The 15766-nt window shown below is 41.9% G+C and overlaps 1 protein-coding gene across 2 annotated transcripts in view; it reads left to right on the top strand.

The window, feature by feature from the left end:
- Positions 1-15409, top strand: part of RMDN1 (regulator of microtubule dynamics 1) — a 34564-nt gene extending 19155 nt beyond the window's left edge. For both annotated transcript variants that reach the window (XM_039522452.1, XM_039522451.1), the window contains 7 exons: positions 353-512; positions 1284-1373; positions 3284-3339; positions 6271-6358; positions 9269-9299; positions 13350-13483; positions 15260-15409. In XM_039522452.1, coding sequence (XP_039378386.1) covers positions 353-512; positions 1284-1373; positions 3284-3339; positions 6271-6358; positions 9269-9299; positions 13350-13483; positions 15260-15298 — 598 coding nt within the window. In that variant the 3' untranslated portion in view covers positions 15299-15409. The remainder of the gene's footprint in view (positions 1-352; positions 513-1283; positions 1374-3283; positions 3340-6270; positions 6359-9268; positions 9300-13349; positions 13484-15259) is intronic.
- Positions 15410-15766: the final 357 nt, after the last annotated feature.

The raw sequence follows: 15766 nt of genomic DNA, 5'->3' as shown, positions 1-15766 counted from the left end.
GGTCAGAAATAAATGTTGCTTTCTTTATTTTCCTTCCTGTCTCTTTAGCTTAATGGTGCTATATGTGGATTTGCATCAATTTTAAAAAAAGAAAAGCTGCTTCCTATGGAGCCAATAGGAGTATTGCTTCAAAGATCAAAAGAGTATTGCCAAAGTTTCTTCAGCAAATCCGCTGTGACTGAGATCTTGTATTTGTTGGATTCAGCCTTTCGTTGCATGTGGTATAGAATTACACATAGTACAAGATTACGTTAATGCTAAGCTGAGCTGTGTAGTAAGTGATTGATTTAAGACCTGCACTTGCTTTGTAGACAATACAAGTCTTAATCATTAATATTTCTGTTATAACTAGTGAGGATGCGGAGATACTATGGCGTCTAGCACGGGCCTCACGTGATCTAGCCCAACTTAGTAGCACCTCTGCAGAGGAGAAAAAGCAACTGGTTTATGAAGCTCTTGAATATGCAAAGAAGGCACTGGAGAAAAATGAATCAAGTTTTGCAGTACACAAGGTGAGCCATTCAAAGTAATTTAATTGAAATTTTGCTGTCCATTATCCTGACATCTGGCAGTAGAAACAGGAGTGACTGTGATTCTGCTGTGACCTTTACAGCTAGAAGGTTAGCTGGCAAATTTGTATGCTGCTTTCTTCAACGCACAATTTGTTAATTTTTTAGCTGAGACCCAGGAGAATTTGATGGCAGCTTTCTAAGAGGACCAGCACTTGGATTCTTGCAGATTAAATCAAACTCTCATATGCAGAAAATGGTTAGCTCTGTCCACAGGACCACAGAGGCAGCTGATTGGTGAGAGTTCTTGGTGCTGAACTATTCCCCCTTTATCAGCCTGGAAAGTGCATCACAGATCCATTCTGTTGCCTCTGTGCCATGGTAGTGAGTCTGCTGCAAGTTCCCAGGGTTCCTGGGTCTGTCCTCCTTTTCTCCTGTTCCTCTTCTCTCCTCTGTAGCACCAGACCCAGACCTTAGCAGAGGAGTAACTAAGTACAATCAGTGTTGTTGCCAATGCAAGTTATTGATAGTGAGGCACTGGCTCCTTCCATGGCTGCGGTCAGCTGTGATGAGGGAAGGTTCCTCGCACCATTTAAATTATCCATTATAATTACAGTTTTCGTAACTAAACAATAGTGCTAATTAATCAACACTTTAATAAATACTTGCTTTTAAAATTTGAATAATATTGTTCTGATCACTTGGTGATGATAATTTTATTTTAATTAGAGCTATTAAATATTCTTTTAATGACCTGTTTTGTTTTGAATTTAGTGGTATGCAATCTGCATCAGTGATGTTGGAGATTATGAAGGAATCAAGACTAAAATTGCAAATGCATATGTTATCAAGGAACACTTCCAGGTATTGTAAATAAGCATTTTTTTAGTATGATAGCATCACTATATTTCATTTTCGAACAATGAATCATAGAATATTAGGGTTGAAAGAGTCCTCAGGAGGTCATCTAGTCCAACTCCCTGCTCAAAGCAGGACCAACCCCAACTAAATCATCCCAGCCAGCGCTTTGTCAAGCCAGGCCTTAAAAATCTCTAAGGATGGAGATTCCGCCACCTCCCTTGGTAACCTATTCCAGTGCTTCACCACCTTCCTAGTGAAATAGTGTTTCCTAATATCCAACCTAGACCTCCCCCACTGCAACTTGAGACCATTGCTCCTGTTCTGTCATCTGACACCACTGAGAATAGCTGAGCTCCATCCTCTTTGGAACCCCCTTCAGGTAGTTGAAGGCTGATTTCCCCTCACCCCCCCCCCCCACTCTTCTCTTCTGCAAACTAAATAACCCCAATTCCCTCAGACTCTCCTCGTAGGTCATGTGCTTCAGCCCCCTAATAATTTTCGTTGCCCTCCGCTGGACTCTTTCCAATTTGTCCACATCCTTTCTGTAGTGGGGGGACCAAAACTGGTTGCAGTACTCCAGATGTGGCCTCACCAGTGCTGGTTTTCACATGCTGGGTGACAGCCCCCAGAAGGGTGGGTCACCAGCTGTTTTCTGGGGTTGACAATTGCAATTCTGCGTCTGATCTCCCAGTCATATCAGTTTTCTCAGCAAACTGATCCTCAGGCACCAGAAGTGTCAGTGTGGGTTACAAAAAATAGATAAATGAGGGCAAAATTAGCCCAGCAATTGAAACTTAATCAACAACTCTTTCGCCTGCGTTCCCTCACTAACTTTCTCAGTGGGCTCGTGTGCACATGGAATGAGAGGTGATGTAATTTACGGCAGGGCTGTATTTTATCAGAGCCTTTGGCACAGAGAATGTTTTCAGTTGGTTAATTAAAGGCTAGTCTTACCTGCTTGTTGCACTTGGGGTAGGAGAGGAGGTAAGGCCGTAAGAAGCATCTTTCCATGCCAGCCTGTGTGCAGGGAGCAGGCTAAGATCACTCCTTGTGTTCAGATAGTTGTAAATCCTCCACACCCAAAGTAGTGTAGTCTGCCAGCGAGGCTGTATCCTGCTCCCTCAAATCAGTTACTATGTATGCTGCTGTCAGAAGCATGTGCTAGTACACCACTTCTTTCTAAAAGTTGCAGCAAGGCCCTACTGTGCATCTTCCAGGGACACATAGTGGTGTCTGTCACGTTATGGGATGCAATCCAGACCAATGAGAGGTTATGTCACCACCTTCCCTGTAACTCTGGGTGCCTGAGATGCCCTGCTGCTGTGGTTCATGACCTGAATGTTAGCAGACAAGCATGCAGATCAAATGAAAAGAATATCTTTGTGTAGCTGTGAGCATTGGGTTCTTCAGTTGCTTTCCATTAAGATAAAAAATCTCTGAATAGAAGGTGAGGACTGTTGAACCCTATATGAGCTTCTGAAACTAGTAGAATATATATAGGCTTGAGCTTTGCTATTGCGAAGTGAGTACATCATCTTAGAATGGTCTTTGGCTGCTGAGTGTCGTCATGGGCTCTTTCAGTGCAAATTGTAGCTACTGAAGGCCAAATATAGGAGAAAATACAGCTCAGTAAAGACCTGCTGAGTCTTCACGTGATTTTACTTTCTCTCAGAAGCTATATCAAAATCTGAACATACTGACATGATCAATCACTTGAAAAAAGCCAGCTGGCTTATTAGGCATAAAGATAAGGAGCTCAGACTAGATTGTGAATACCAAATACTGTACCTCCCTGCGGTTGTTTGCATTTCATACAGATGAAATAGCAGGAGACAACTATGGGTGCATTTTTTGGTGTTCTTAAGCCAGATCTGGTGAAACAATCTTTTACATCTTTTCTTTTTCCTTGCTAGAAGGCCATTGAACTGAATCCTAAAGATGCTACCTCAATTCACCTTATGGGCATTTGGTAAGACTGATAATTTCTTCAAACCAGAGTTAGCTTGTGACAAAAAAGAAAAGCCATCTAGCACTTTTATTTGTAGGTGGAATATAAAATGTTTGAGCAACGTTAAATGACTTGCAGAAATTTGTAGAGCAGCTAAATGGCTTGAAATCCACTCATGAAAATCTCTTTAAAATTGTCCTGAGTTATTTGAAAGACTCTGGCCATCCAAGTTTTAATATAACTCAGAAGATGAAACTAACTGCTCAGTGACCTTGTTTAGTTCTAGTTCTTTGGAATACAGAAGAATAAGTTGCAGACTTCAGTTTATTTTCACAGCAGGCAGCAGAAATTGAGGACACTATCTATAGAGTGTTTCTGAGTGTCTGCCTCAGAGGTGTTGGGAGAGTCAAACCTGTAGTGCCTTTTACCATTCATTTCAAAAGAGCCAGAATTTAAAATTTAAATGTATACTATGAATTAAGGTGCTTGCGAAGACTGGTGTGAGGGCAGATAGGACGGATTGATATTCTTAAACAAAAAGCTTACACTGTCATGCTATCTAAATATGCCATTACATTTTTAAGAACTCTCTGATTTTTTATTTATTTAGCATTAATGTGAGTCTGAAAATGTAGATGGAATGAGAATCAATCTGATTGTCACTGCCCATCACTGATGAATGGGAGGTGAAGAGCTGGGAATTTAACTTTAGTACACACACCACATGTTATGCAGAAGCACCTTGGCTGGACATCTGGCACCTTTTCTCTGTCAGTGAGTGTGTGTGCATTAGATGCATCAGTCAGAGGAAAGCATATGAGAGAGAAGCTGTGAGGGAGAGAGAGAGAGCTAGCCTGAGAAATACAGGAGACAGAAAAAATCCATTCTACCAGAAAAATTGGGGCCAGCCATGACCTGTATAGCCACATGGGGGCTCCCTTTCCCCATTCCCATTGTCTCATTGCTTTTTCTGAAATGTTCTCACATGGTATCGAAAGCTTGTGGCATGTTTTGAGTCCAGTTGCAGCACTTCCTCCTCCTTTTTCCAGATCTGTCAGAGAGCCCGAAGCCACTTCAGCCCGGTACAAGAAATCTTTAGAATGCCATAGTATGTCTACACTGAAAAAACCCACCAGCCTGGGCCAGCTGACTTAGGCTCACGCTACTGAGTTAAAAATACCAGTATAGACATTTCTGCTGGAGTGGGAGCCTGGGATCCGAGATCCCCCCTTGTTATGGTGTCTCAGAGTCCAGGCTCCAGCCTGAGCAGGAACGTCTGCACTGCTATTTTTAGTCCCACAGCATGAGCACCACAAACCAGAGTCAGTTGACCCAGGCTCGGAGACTCGCTGCCGAGTCTGGGTTTATTTTTTTATTTTTCGGTGTAGACGTACCCACAGAAGATGGTGAAAATGAAGAGGATAAGAATGGATTTGTAGAATCAGTTCCAAGTTCCAACAACTGCTCCTTGCTATGGCTTTATTTCTGGTCTCCCTTGGGAACCTAACAAGCTCCAGCTTGCCACCCTAAGTTTTTTATGATCTTTCCCTGCTTGCTTTTCCTAAGTTACAGCCTGTCTGAACCACTAGCTCCAAAGTAGCCTGACTTCCTGGAATAGTCTGAGAACTTATTTTTCTAGGAGCAGAGACAGCAACTGTTGCCACCCAGCACTCTGCGGGAGCCTCTTGTCGTTCCGATGTCTAGAAGGGGTAGGAAATGCCCAGCTAGAGCCCCATGAGCCCGACTCAGTTGACCCAGGAAAACTGTAGGGAAAAGCTGAGAAGAGAGGGAATTGTGTGTCACTGCTTGGGTAGTGAAGTGCTGTCAAGTTGTATCGTTTTTAAAATGTTCTGAGAATTGGGAGTCCCTACATTACTATCACAGATTTGGGATTAAAAATCTCAGTCAATTATTGGATCAGTTCCTTCCTGTCACTCCCCTTCTGTTTCATCCTGCAATGACATCACAAGTGTTTGCCAATAGCATTCTACCAAAGCTTTGCTACTGTGTCCCATTTGGGTGTCTGCTTTCCAACACTCGGGCTTCTAGATCTTTACCACATCTGTTCCCTCCCCCTCCCCCAGGAATCAGGGTGCATGTACATATGAGGAATTTCAAACATTGTTTTCTTAGCAAATCAAGGCTAGTCGTGAGTTCAGATGTGTTTCTGGAATATGGTGTTACAAACGTTAGCAAACTTTACATGTTACAAACTTTACATGTTTACAAATATTAATCCTGACAGTTGCCCCATAGGCAAGTAATGACTATTTCCATTCTGCAAATGGGGAAACTGAGGTAGGGAACAGGGACTTAGCCAACTGGCAGAGTCAGGATTAGAACTCAGGAGTTTGACTCGCAGTCCCGTGCTCATGGCTGTAGAACATGCAGGCTCTCAAGAGTACTATTGTTTGGGGGTGGGAGTTAATTAAGTAATCAAGAGGGGCAAGCTAATGTTTAGGTCAGGCTGTCGTTATTCAGTTTTATATGGTTATTACAAAAATTTCCAAATGCACAAATGCATCCAGTATATGGTTAAATCACTACAGTACAAGCCATAAGGCTGGATCTGGTTGGAGTGATAGCTTTAACTCCTTGTTTTTTCTCAGTAAATTCAAGCTATAGGCTATATTGTAAACTTCGTGCTAGAAGTTGGATTTTTATCTTTATTATGCATTAGCGATTAGCGGCAATGGAGGCGCTCAACTTCTTTAGCAGAGTGGCTATGTCTTCTGCAACAATAGTTTCAAATTCTTTTTAATTTAAGTATCTTATTGTTATTGTAACTACTGATTCAAAACCCAAGTCATATCATTGCAATTATTCACAATTGTGGATTCTTGGCAGGATGACAAACTTTGACACTTGGGGGTCCTTCAACTCCCCAAAAGTATGAACCTCAAAATAAAGGAGAAATGTGAAATATATAAAACCTTTTTGCTTTTGCTCCAGGTGTTACTCATTTGCTGAAATGCCATGGTACCAAAGCAAAATAGCTGCAATGCTATTTGCAACACCGCCAACCTCCACGTATGAAGAGGTACTATATATAAATACTTGTTCCCCATAGACTTTTCTTAGCAAAACTAAGAAGCCACTAACATGTACTACTAATAATTGTCCTAATAAAGCTCACCTCCCAGAAGTGCTCAGAATGATGAACAATACAGATGCAGTCGTATACAAAATTGTACTGATGGATTAAATATAGATTTGGAGCTAATGAAGTTGCCTTGTTAGAAATGTGCAAGATTCCATGTAAAAACAACAAACATTAATTGTTTCTTCTCAAGTCAGGCCTTGCTTAGAACAGTCACAAAGTGACTAATGACATTATCTGGCAAATATCCTTTTGGACTGTGGGGCTCTGAAAGCTTGATATTAGGTCCATAAGAAATACATGCAGAGACTAGGGTGAAAGCCTCCAATTTATTTTCCATTGATGGCATACAGTAAAAAGGAGTTATCTTAGTTCATGAGCCTATTGAACTACCTTCTCTCAAATCTGGATGATTTAATGAGATACACACACAAGGGGCCACTGAGAATTAACCTCCAAACCACCACATAGCACATAAAGTGGTGCATACTCAGAGACAGATTACCATTAGGACAGACCACAGATAATTGTCTGTCTAGGTTCCAATGCAGCTCTCTTCACCATGATATCTGAGCACCTACATATTATTTGACGTGATATTCAGTATTTTTATTTTCATTTCCTTCTATGAAAATAAAATGCTTCCCTCTGATTTTGTCATTTTTCATTAGCAAATATTTCCTCTTCATCTTCTTGACTGTTTAACTACTTGAGTTTTCCTCCAGATTGAACTTGAGGTATCTTTGTCCTCCACGGTCATGTGATTTTTTGTTTTTATATCATATTTATTATATACATGTAAAGGTGCCCGTCTTAATAAGATCTAGGAGCCAGTATTATTTCCCTCCTAGGTTGGTTGGTTTGTTTGTTTTGGTAGTGTATGAAGAAACTGAGGTCCAGAGAGTTTAAGTGACTTGCCCGAGGTCACACAGGAAGTCTGTGTCATAACCAGTTCTCCTGACTCCAGGAGCTTTTAGGTACTAGAGCACATTGCCTGCTGTGTAAGGGCTTGCCCACACAAAGAGTGTGCGACAAGCTGGGATACAAATCTACCTCACGCTTGCCTGAGATGCACTAGTGTTGGTGTGGAGCATGCGGCCTTCACTAGAAGTTGCCTACTTCGATTTCAGAGTGGGGTAGATAAAAGGGAATTTTTCATGCACGGCAACAGTGTCCACACAGACAGTGTGTGGCAGGCTAGTACAAGGTAGATTTGCTCCCCAGTTTGCTGTGCACTAAGTATTCATATAGACAAGCCCTCATGTACTTAGGATAGGGGTGGCAGAATTGTTTTCAGCCTAATCCAGACAATCTGTGACTGGCTTTTTTCTTTTCTATTCAACTATGTAACTTTGGTCTGAGTTAGCTTAGGAACCCCCAAAAAACTATTAAATCACACTAAATGTGTTACACTTTTACTTGAATAACTTGGGTTTGAAAATCCCATCAGGCCTTGCTCTTAGTGAGCAAATCTAAGTTCCTGTAGCTGTGTTCAGGTTTTCTATTGGAACAGGCAAATTTTTGGCCATAACCTCTACTAAATAATGTCTCCCCCTCACCACCTTTAAAAAAAAAAAAAAAAAAAAAGGCATTAGGAAAGCAGCTGCAAGAGATTTGCTGCCTGCAGAAAGTTAATTTTTGTTGCTTGAATTTTGATTGAAAAAGCAAATAGGCTTTTGCAACTGAAAATGAAGCTTATAAAGTAGTCACTAAATCTCACTCCTCAGAAGAATAAATCCAAAATGGTAACCAGGATTTCACAGTACTGCTGAATTCTGCAAAACCAGGCACTGGGTTTTGTAGTACTTTAAAAATGAATAGAGCATAAAGTATGTTGCAGTGTCAACTCCACCCTTACTGATGTCAGCATGTTGCTGAAAATAGATTTCTGCAACATCAGCACAAAGCATTTTGTGGATTCTTAGCAGCTTTTTCAAAAAATAGTTTTTAGACAATACTTTCCCTGTAGGTCATTAACAATGAGCAAAAATACTTAGTATGTGATATCTGTTTATTAAATGAGATAGTGGTTCACTCTAGCACAGTAATAACCAGTGCCAACAAAAGTTGTAGTGAGGTGCTAAGCCAGGGGTAGGCAACCTATGGCATGCGTGCCAAAGGCGGCACGTGAGCTGATTTTCAGTGGCACTCTCACTGCCCGTGTCCTGGCCACCGGTCCGGGGGGGCTCTGCATTTTAATTTAATTTTAAATGAAGCTTCTTAAACATTTTAAAAACCTTATTTACTTTACATACAACAATAGTTTAGTTATATATTAAAGAGTTATAGAAAGAGACCTTCTAAAAACGTTAAAATGTATTACTGGCACGTGCAACCTTAAATTAGAGTGAATAAATGAAGACTCAGCACACCACTTCTGAAAGGTTGCCGATCCCTGTGCTATGCCAAGGAATAAATGGATGTGTAGACAGAAATACTCTCAAACCATTAGAGTTGGAGCACAGGAGTGTGATAGGGTGGAGAGAAGCTTGTATGGCCCTTGTCAGTGCTGATCCTGCTGTGTGTGTGTAAGAAGGACTTCGGTCTTCAGTGCCTTCAACTTGATACTTTTAAAAGCATTATTTTGAGTGGTGAATTTCAAAACAAATATACATCTAGAATATATTTCTTCACTTGTTCTGAGATCAGTCCAACTTTGTGGTAGTTAAATATATATTATAAGGCTGTTTGTCTCTGTGTTGTGTTGACAAGAGATAACCAACAGTATTGCTTGATTTAAAAAAAACCACAGCCTTCTTGTACAGGTGAGTGTTCTCAGGAACAAATTGACTCTGTGGACTAAAAGTCATTCAGCATTGCATTACTAACTTAGACCCTTATCTTTTCCAGGCCCTAAGTTACTTTCACAAGGCTGAAGAAGGTAATTTTTGTATAGTTTGTTTGTAGGTGGAATGAGTCTCTTGCCCATGGTGAATCAAAACAAGCAAGCAAATACCCAGGGGTTAAACATGTAGTAGCATATGTACTGTTGAAACATAGGTTCAAGGTCCCTGGCCGCACCACTCAGCTCATTAGACCGAAGTTATATGGCAAGCTTTTCCCTCTTCCCCACCTTTATGCAGCAGAGCTGTGGTGAATTATGATATGATGATTTTAACCAATTGCATAGTTATTCAGGAACCTTCAGTTTGATTGAAATATTTCTATATAGTGAAATGTATGCATACCACTTGTAGCAATGCAATATTTCCAGTTATTTATGGTAGTTCCAGTGGGCAACATTTGAAAAAGCAAAGAACCAGTTCAGACAACTTCTCTTTCTTACTCATGAGTAGAGCTGGTTGGGGGAAAAAAATCTGCAGAAAGTCTTATTTTGCAACCAGCTCTACTTGTGCATGAAATGAATTAGGAATTACATTGCTTCTCACCAGAAGCTGAATGGAAACTTTTCCTTTCCTTGCTTAAGGGTCAGCTTAAATACAACTGGGAGCAAAGACGGTCTCCTGACAAAAGGAAATCTTCTTTTTGAATTTTTTCTCCCTGTTACCGGAAGTGGAGAAACAGTAGCTGGGCCCAGAGAGGGAATGATTTACCCAGCACAACCTGACTAGCAGCTACTGAATTGTAGCTTTCTCAGTTTCAGCTAATTATTTAATCTGAGGCTTCTTTGAAAAAGTCTTTCCACCACAGCTAGAAAGACAGAACACCCGCAGCTAACTAAAATATGTCCCCCCCCCCGTCCATCCGTGTTCCCCCCCCCCCGCCCCCCAGCAAGTAAAAATATCCCTGAGAAAAATCAGCCAACAAATGAAAATATCCCCCACAGGCTTTTTACCCCAACAAGAGAGGCAAGCCAGAACCACTAGGGACTCCACTATTGATCTCTTACGTAGAACACATTAATTCTACAGTGATGGGCAGCAGCAGAAACCCCTGAAATAGATTATAGATAAAGCACTGAATTAGAAGTCTGGAGAGAGTTAATATAGGCAGGAGATTGTGATGTTGGATGCACAATTTTAGGAAGAAAATACCAAGAGCTGGCTATAAAGAGAATTTGGTTGTTTTAAGTAATTGAGGGAAACTGGCCTGTGTTTTGGTTGGTGCCTGTTAGAATGCTTAAAAGAGAAGATTTATCTTCTGTTTCGCTATTGTTTGACCTGCCACTTTAGCCTGTGACTTGTCTGCACTGCAATGTAAGCCCAGGGTTAGTAGAACTTGAGGTGTCAGACCTTGGTTTGTTAACCTAGGGCTTGAGGGTCTGTACTGATTTATAACCCCAGGCTAGGAATTGTTGAGCCCTGGGTCCTAACCTGTGTGGGCTGGAGTCCAGCTGCCCATATTCCAGTCTTCCTAGCACCCTCCCAAAATGTGGCCACTCTGGCCCTTTGTGGGAAAACTTGATTGTCCAGAGGACAAAGAATGTCAACCCATGGGATTATTGCGGCAGACTCCCAGACCATGAGTCCAGTGTGGCTGCAGCCACGTAGCAAAGCAGTGGCTTGAATTCTGAGTCCTGGACCCTCACCCCTCATGGGTTCTTGGAACCCTAGAGACAAGCTCTGGGTTAGCACGATTTGTGTGTAGATAGAAGGTGGGTTAGGCTTAAGCCTGAGTTTGAACTCTGGATTTATACTGCAGTGTAGACATACCCTATCTGGCTATTCGGTTTAACTGTGTGTGCAGATGCTAAGACCTGCAGGAGAGAAGGTACTTAGAAGTTGCTGAGTTGTGTCTCTCACCCTCACCTTAGCACAGCTGAAGTCCCACTCCAGCTCTGAGAGAAGATCTGAGTAGACTTGTGATCATTCTTGTTGTTATGCTGTCCTCATTCTGGATAAATCTCCCTGTTACTGCCTCCTGGCTTTTGTCCATTTAAGAGATGAAGCACAGGAAACTGACTGAATTCCCCTTAGTGCAGAAACCGAACAGAGAGACAGGATGAAGACAAAAAACAGGATGTAGAGAAGCTGAAATGCAGAATGTGACCATGTTTTTGTGGATTTACATGGCAAACAAGGATTTATGCAGTAGTTTGACAAAGTTAAATTACATGCCCATGTAATTTACTGTGGGGGGGGTCCATATCATATGTTTATAATCAGTAGGAAGAAGTATATCATTCAGTACTGCACGTTTGATACATGACATCTTAGGTTTTTCCCTTTAAGTTGCTTTTTATTAATTCAAGCTCCTGGAAAGGCTCATTATATGAAAAAGTTATAGTTAAGTCAGCAAACACCACTGACATCAAATAAGCCAAATTTGTACTTCCAGCTATGACGTTCATTTTTGAAATTTGGGCCTTGTCAAAGAAAAAGAACGAAGAGAATTATTTACTCTTTAAAAAAGGAAGCCTGGTAAATATGAAGTGACTTTTTGATGGAAGTAAGAATAAGGCTGGCAGCAGGCCTGGTGGTTAGAACAGGGGACAAGCCTGCTGCTGACTTGCTGTGGGATCTTAGGCAAGCTAACCCTGTCTACCTGTTTCCCCAGTTTATAAAGTGATATTTGCCCTTTGGAGGAAAGGTGAACACAGTGGCCACCTCTTAATAGCAATCCAGACATTAACAATTTCTGGTTAATAGCAACATTTGGCTGAGAACCAATCCCGTCCCATTGGCGTTAATTTTATTAGGATTTGGGTATTGGCCACAGGGATGCCTCTTGTTAACAACTTTTTGACATGCCTTCCCTGGCTGCAGCCCCCGCAAACATTCCTGCAGCTGGGAGGGGAGTTTGCAAGCAGGGAGGTAGTGGGGAGGAGGGGTGCAACTCTCTTGCTGGGGCTTTCCATGAGGAGCGGGGGCCCACAAGGCTGCACTCTGCTTCTCTGTTCTCTCCAACCTGCACCCAGGCATGGCAGTGGGAGCCTGCGCTCAGCAATTCCTTCCCAGGCTGCAGCCTCCCAAACCTTGTGGTTGCTGCCCTGCCCTCAGCCTCCCCTCCCAGGCACAGGCAGGGCTGCAGGGCGAGGTAGCGTGCATGTCTTGGTGCTTCCTACCCTGGCTGCACCCTAGCCAGCAGGTTTGTGGGGCACCAGCCAGAAAAGCAAGTCCCAGCACTCCTTGCCCTGGCTGCAGCCTTTGGATAATAGCGACTTTTTGCTGGGAACCAAGAGGTTACTAATAAGCAGAATCTACTGTAATTTTGTTGAATGTCATCATTATTCTCAGCCCTGTAGGATACTTGGAGAAAACACTTTCTGCCCAGAAAGCTTATGTTGTAAAGTCTATGGCCCAAATAGACACGCTGCACAGACAGCACAGGCCTTGAGGAGTGTTTGAACCAATGAAAATCCTCTCTTACAAGAGGGAAGGGGGGTTTTTTGTTTCCCTTTTCTAAAAATACAGATTCCCATCAGTACTTTCTTTGATGATGTCAAAAATTTCTCCCCTCCTTCTCAGGCCTCGGCTGCACCAGTGTTACCTATGTGCAACTCACACACATGGCTCCTGGAGCCGAGGAGAAAGTGTTACTGAAATGAGCTATAAGCTCCTTTCTTCCCTTGCACATGCTGAATTTGAGATAGGTCCACCTGGATAGCATTGCAGCAATAGAGGCACAGGGAGAGGAGCCACTGATGCTGGCTGTAAACTCCCTCTTTCCCTGTATTCTGGTGCCAAAATTATTTTCCATATCAATGAAAAGTAACTGAGATGGCTGCATAATTTGGGTCTGTTGGGCACCAGAATACGCAGGGCCCAACACAGCAAGTGAAAACTTTACATTAGTTCCAGTATCAATGGTTTGCTCCTCTTTGAGCCAAAAATATAACTGCATTAAGTAGTTTGAAAGTGTAAATATTTCAGCAAGTCACAATATCTAGTGCTCTGTGTTGTACGCCATGCTCACTACAGTCCTCATTTAAAGCCAGAAAGAATGTCTCAAACCAGTGCACAGTTGCTTTTTGTCTAAAATCAGTATAATGAGGCAAAAATGTCTTTCCCTCTTCTGTCACTTTATATAGCGGATCCAAACTTTTACAGCAAAAACTTGCTGCTTTTGGGGAAGACATACTTGAAGTTAAACAACAAAAAGATGGCCCTCTTGTGGCTAACAAAAACCAGGGATTATCCGGCACATACGGAGGAGGATAAACAGGTAGGAAAAATAACAACTGTCATAATGTAAGTATGTGGAAACCAACATGCATGGCACTTTGGTGGCTGAACATCTGTAAAAATCATTTGACTAAATTGTAGTTCTGGAACTACTTTTGGATCGCATCCAGGCACCAACAAATCGTAATATGTTAATAATTTCTCTGAATCTTTGCCTCTTGGACCCAGTAATCTATTACAACAAAAAAACCCACGAGATTTTATGGTATTAACACTTGTCCAATTTTACTGCTCCTATTATAAATACCCAAGTTTTTGTTGGAGCTGAAGAGACACTAGGATTCAAGAGTTTCTGTCAGAGAATGTACTACCAGTAGGTATAGATAAGAGTTCTATGTTCAGCTGCTAAAGATAATTCTGATACCAGGATTATCTTCTCAGGGCTCCAGGCAGTGTCTTATCTAGCGAACTCATACACATATCCTTCCCACCCCATCCCCCCCAAGCCCCACAACTACTGAGAACTGTAAAGCTACATTCACTTAACTGTACAAACAGGATTCATCTCAGAACAACCTGGTAGTAGGGCATTTTGAACAGGGAGCCTCTTGCAGAAATCTAATTTACAAGCAAAGAACAAATTTCCTTTTCTGCTGGAGGCTCTCTGTCTCTGATACATTATGAGTCTTGTTTAGCACTTAGCCTGGTGTGTGCAGGGAGAGCCTACTATGACAGATAAGCTTATTTGTCCCTTGCTGAGTCATGGCACTCAGGACCTGTTGCTTGCATATTATCTGAGGAAGCACTGACATTTCAGTAGCGTTTTGAAAATATGGACTGAACCCCAGGAATGTCGGGAGACTTCCAGCATTGAAGTGGATTCCTGTCCAACCCATGAAGTTGCTTTGAGTTTCATAGGTTCTGCTTAATTGTTAAGGGATATAGAGGCCCTGGAGCAAAATATGCACTTCCACTGTAAAAGGATCACCATCTACTTGTATGGGGTTAGCGTGAGGAGGACAAAGGAGTGCCCTGTTAGTTCCGAACAATGGGATAGGAAAGGCAGGTCTGGATCCCAGTTAAAAACTTGAATGAATCAGTTTCAAGTGACTATATCAAGATGAGAATTAAACACACACAACAATGTGGCCTTCAGTCTCATTGAGGGCTGTAGGGTGTGTAACCTCACAGAGACTCAAAGTTAAAAATCGTGAGCAGTTTTTTCCACCATGTGCAACAGATTGCCACAGGGCCGTGCGTATGCTGCACACAACTACTAGTGTAAGTCCAGCTTCTTATAGCCAGGATTACTAACGTACTGAATGATGGAGTGGCAGGCTACGAGTCCCAGAAACACTGCTGACCTCACAAACTTTCCCGTTAGCTGTTTGTTGGCTCTGAAACATCTCACTTAGTTACTGTCAGTGATGGGATAACAAATCCACCTTGTGCTGCTTTATTATGGCAGTTCCTATAAGTAAGTGCTAATTGTTTCTGCTATTGTGTATTTGACTTAAATACAATGAAGAGTTAGTGTGTATAGTAAATGAATGTTTAGAGAGGAAGTACTGCAGCTGAGGGACTAGGGCTGGGAATCAGCAGAGGGTGAAGTTCCATTCATGGTTGTGCTATGAGGGTCCTGTATGATACTGGGTAAATCACTCAACTTCTATATCCTGGTTTCTACATCTTTAAGATAACACTGGTCTTACAGGGAATTGTGAGGCACTTGGATAGAATGGGCATAAGTGCTATAGAAAAGCCTGTAAATAATACCATTGTTTTGTTCACTATCACTTTTTTTTTTTAATTTTAGGTACAGAAAGAAGCTGTGGAACTGCTCAATTCTATATGACAAGAACTAAACTATTAAGAAGAAACTACAGTAAATGTGACTAAAGCACAGGACAAAATACCCAGAGCTTGTTCTACTGTGGTTGTTATTAAAATTAAACTTGTCACCTTACTACTGTATATCTTTAGTAAAAAGCTGCTGTCAACTACTAGATACATATTGTGATGGGGCAAGGCCAGATGGCTACAGTAAAGTAGTGAGGAACAGGTATGTTAGCCCCAGGCTAAACAAATCCCTGGTACTGTGGTAACCAAATGGCAGTTGCTCTAAGTTAATCAAGACACCTGGGGCCAATTAAGATATTTCTAGGAGGCAGTGGAGATAGCTACATTGATTGGGCTACCTGAAGCCAATCAAGGGCTGGCTGGAACTAGTTAAAAGCCTCCCAAGTTAGTCAGTGAGGGGTGCGTGTGAGGAGCTGGGAGCAAGAGGCGCAAGGAGCTGAGAGGGTGCGCTGCTGGAGGATTG

Source organism: Mauremys reevesii, linkage group 2, assembly GCF_016161935.1.
Source record: "Mauremys reevesii isolate NIE-2019 linkage group 2, ASM1616193v1, whole genome shotgun sequence".
Classification (NCBI taxonomy): Eukaryota; Metazoa; Chordata; order Testudines; family Geoemydidae; genus Mauremys; species Mauremys reevesii.
The sequence above is the reverse complement of the archived record's forward strand: the minus strand, read 5'-3'. Positions and strand labels throughout refer to the sequence as shown.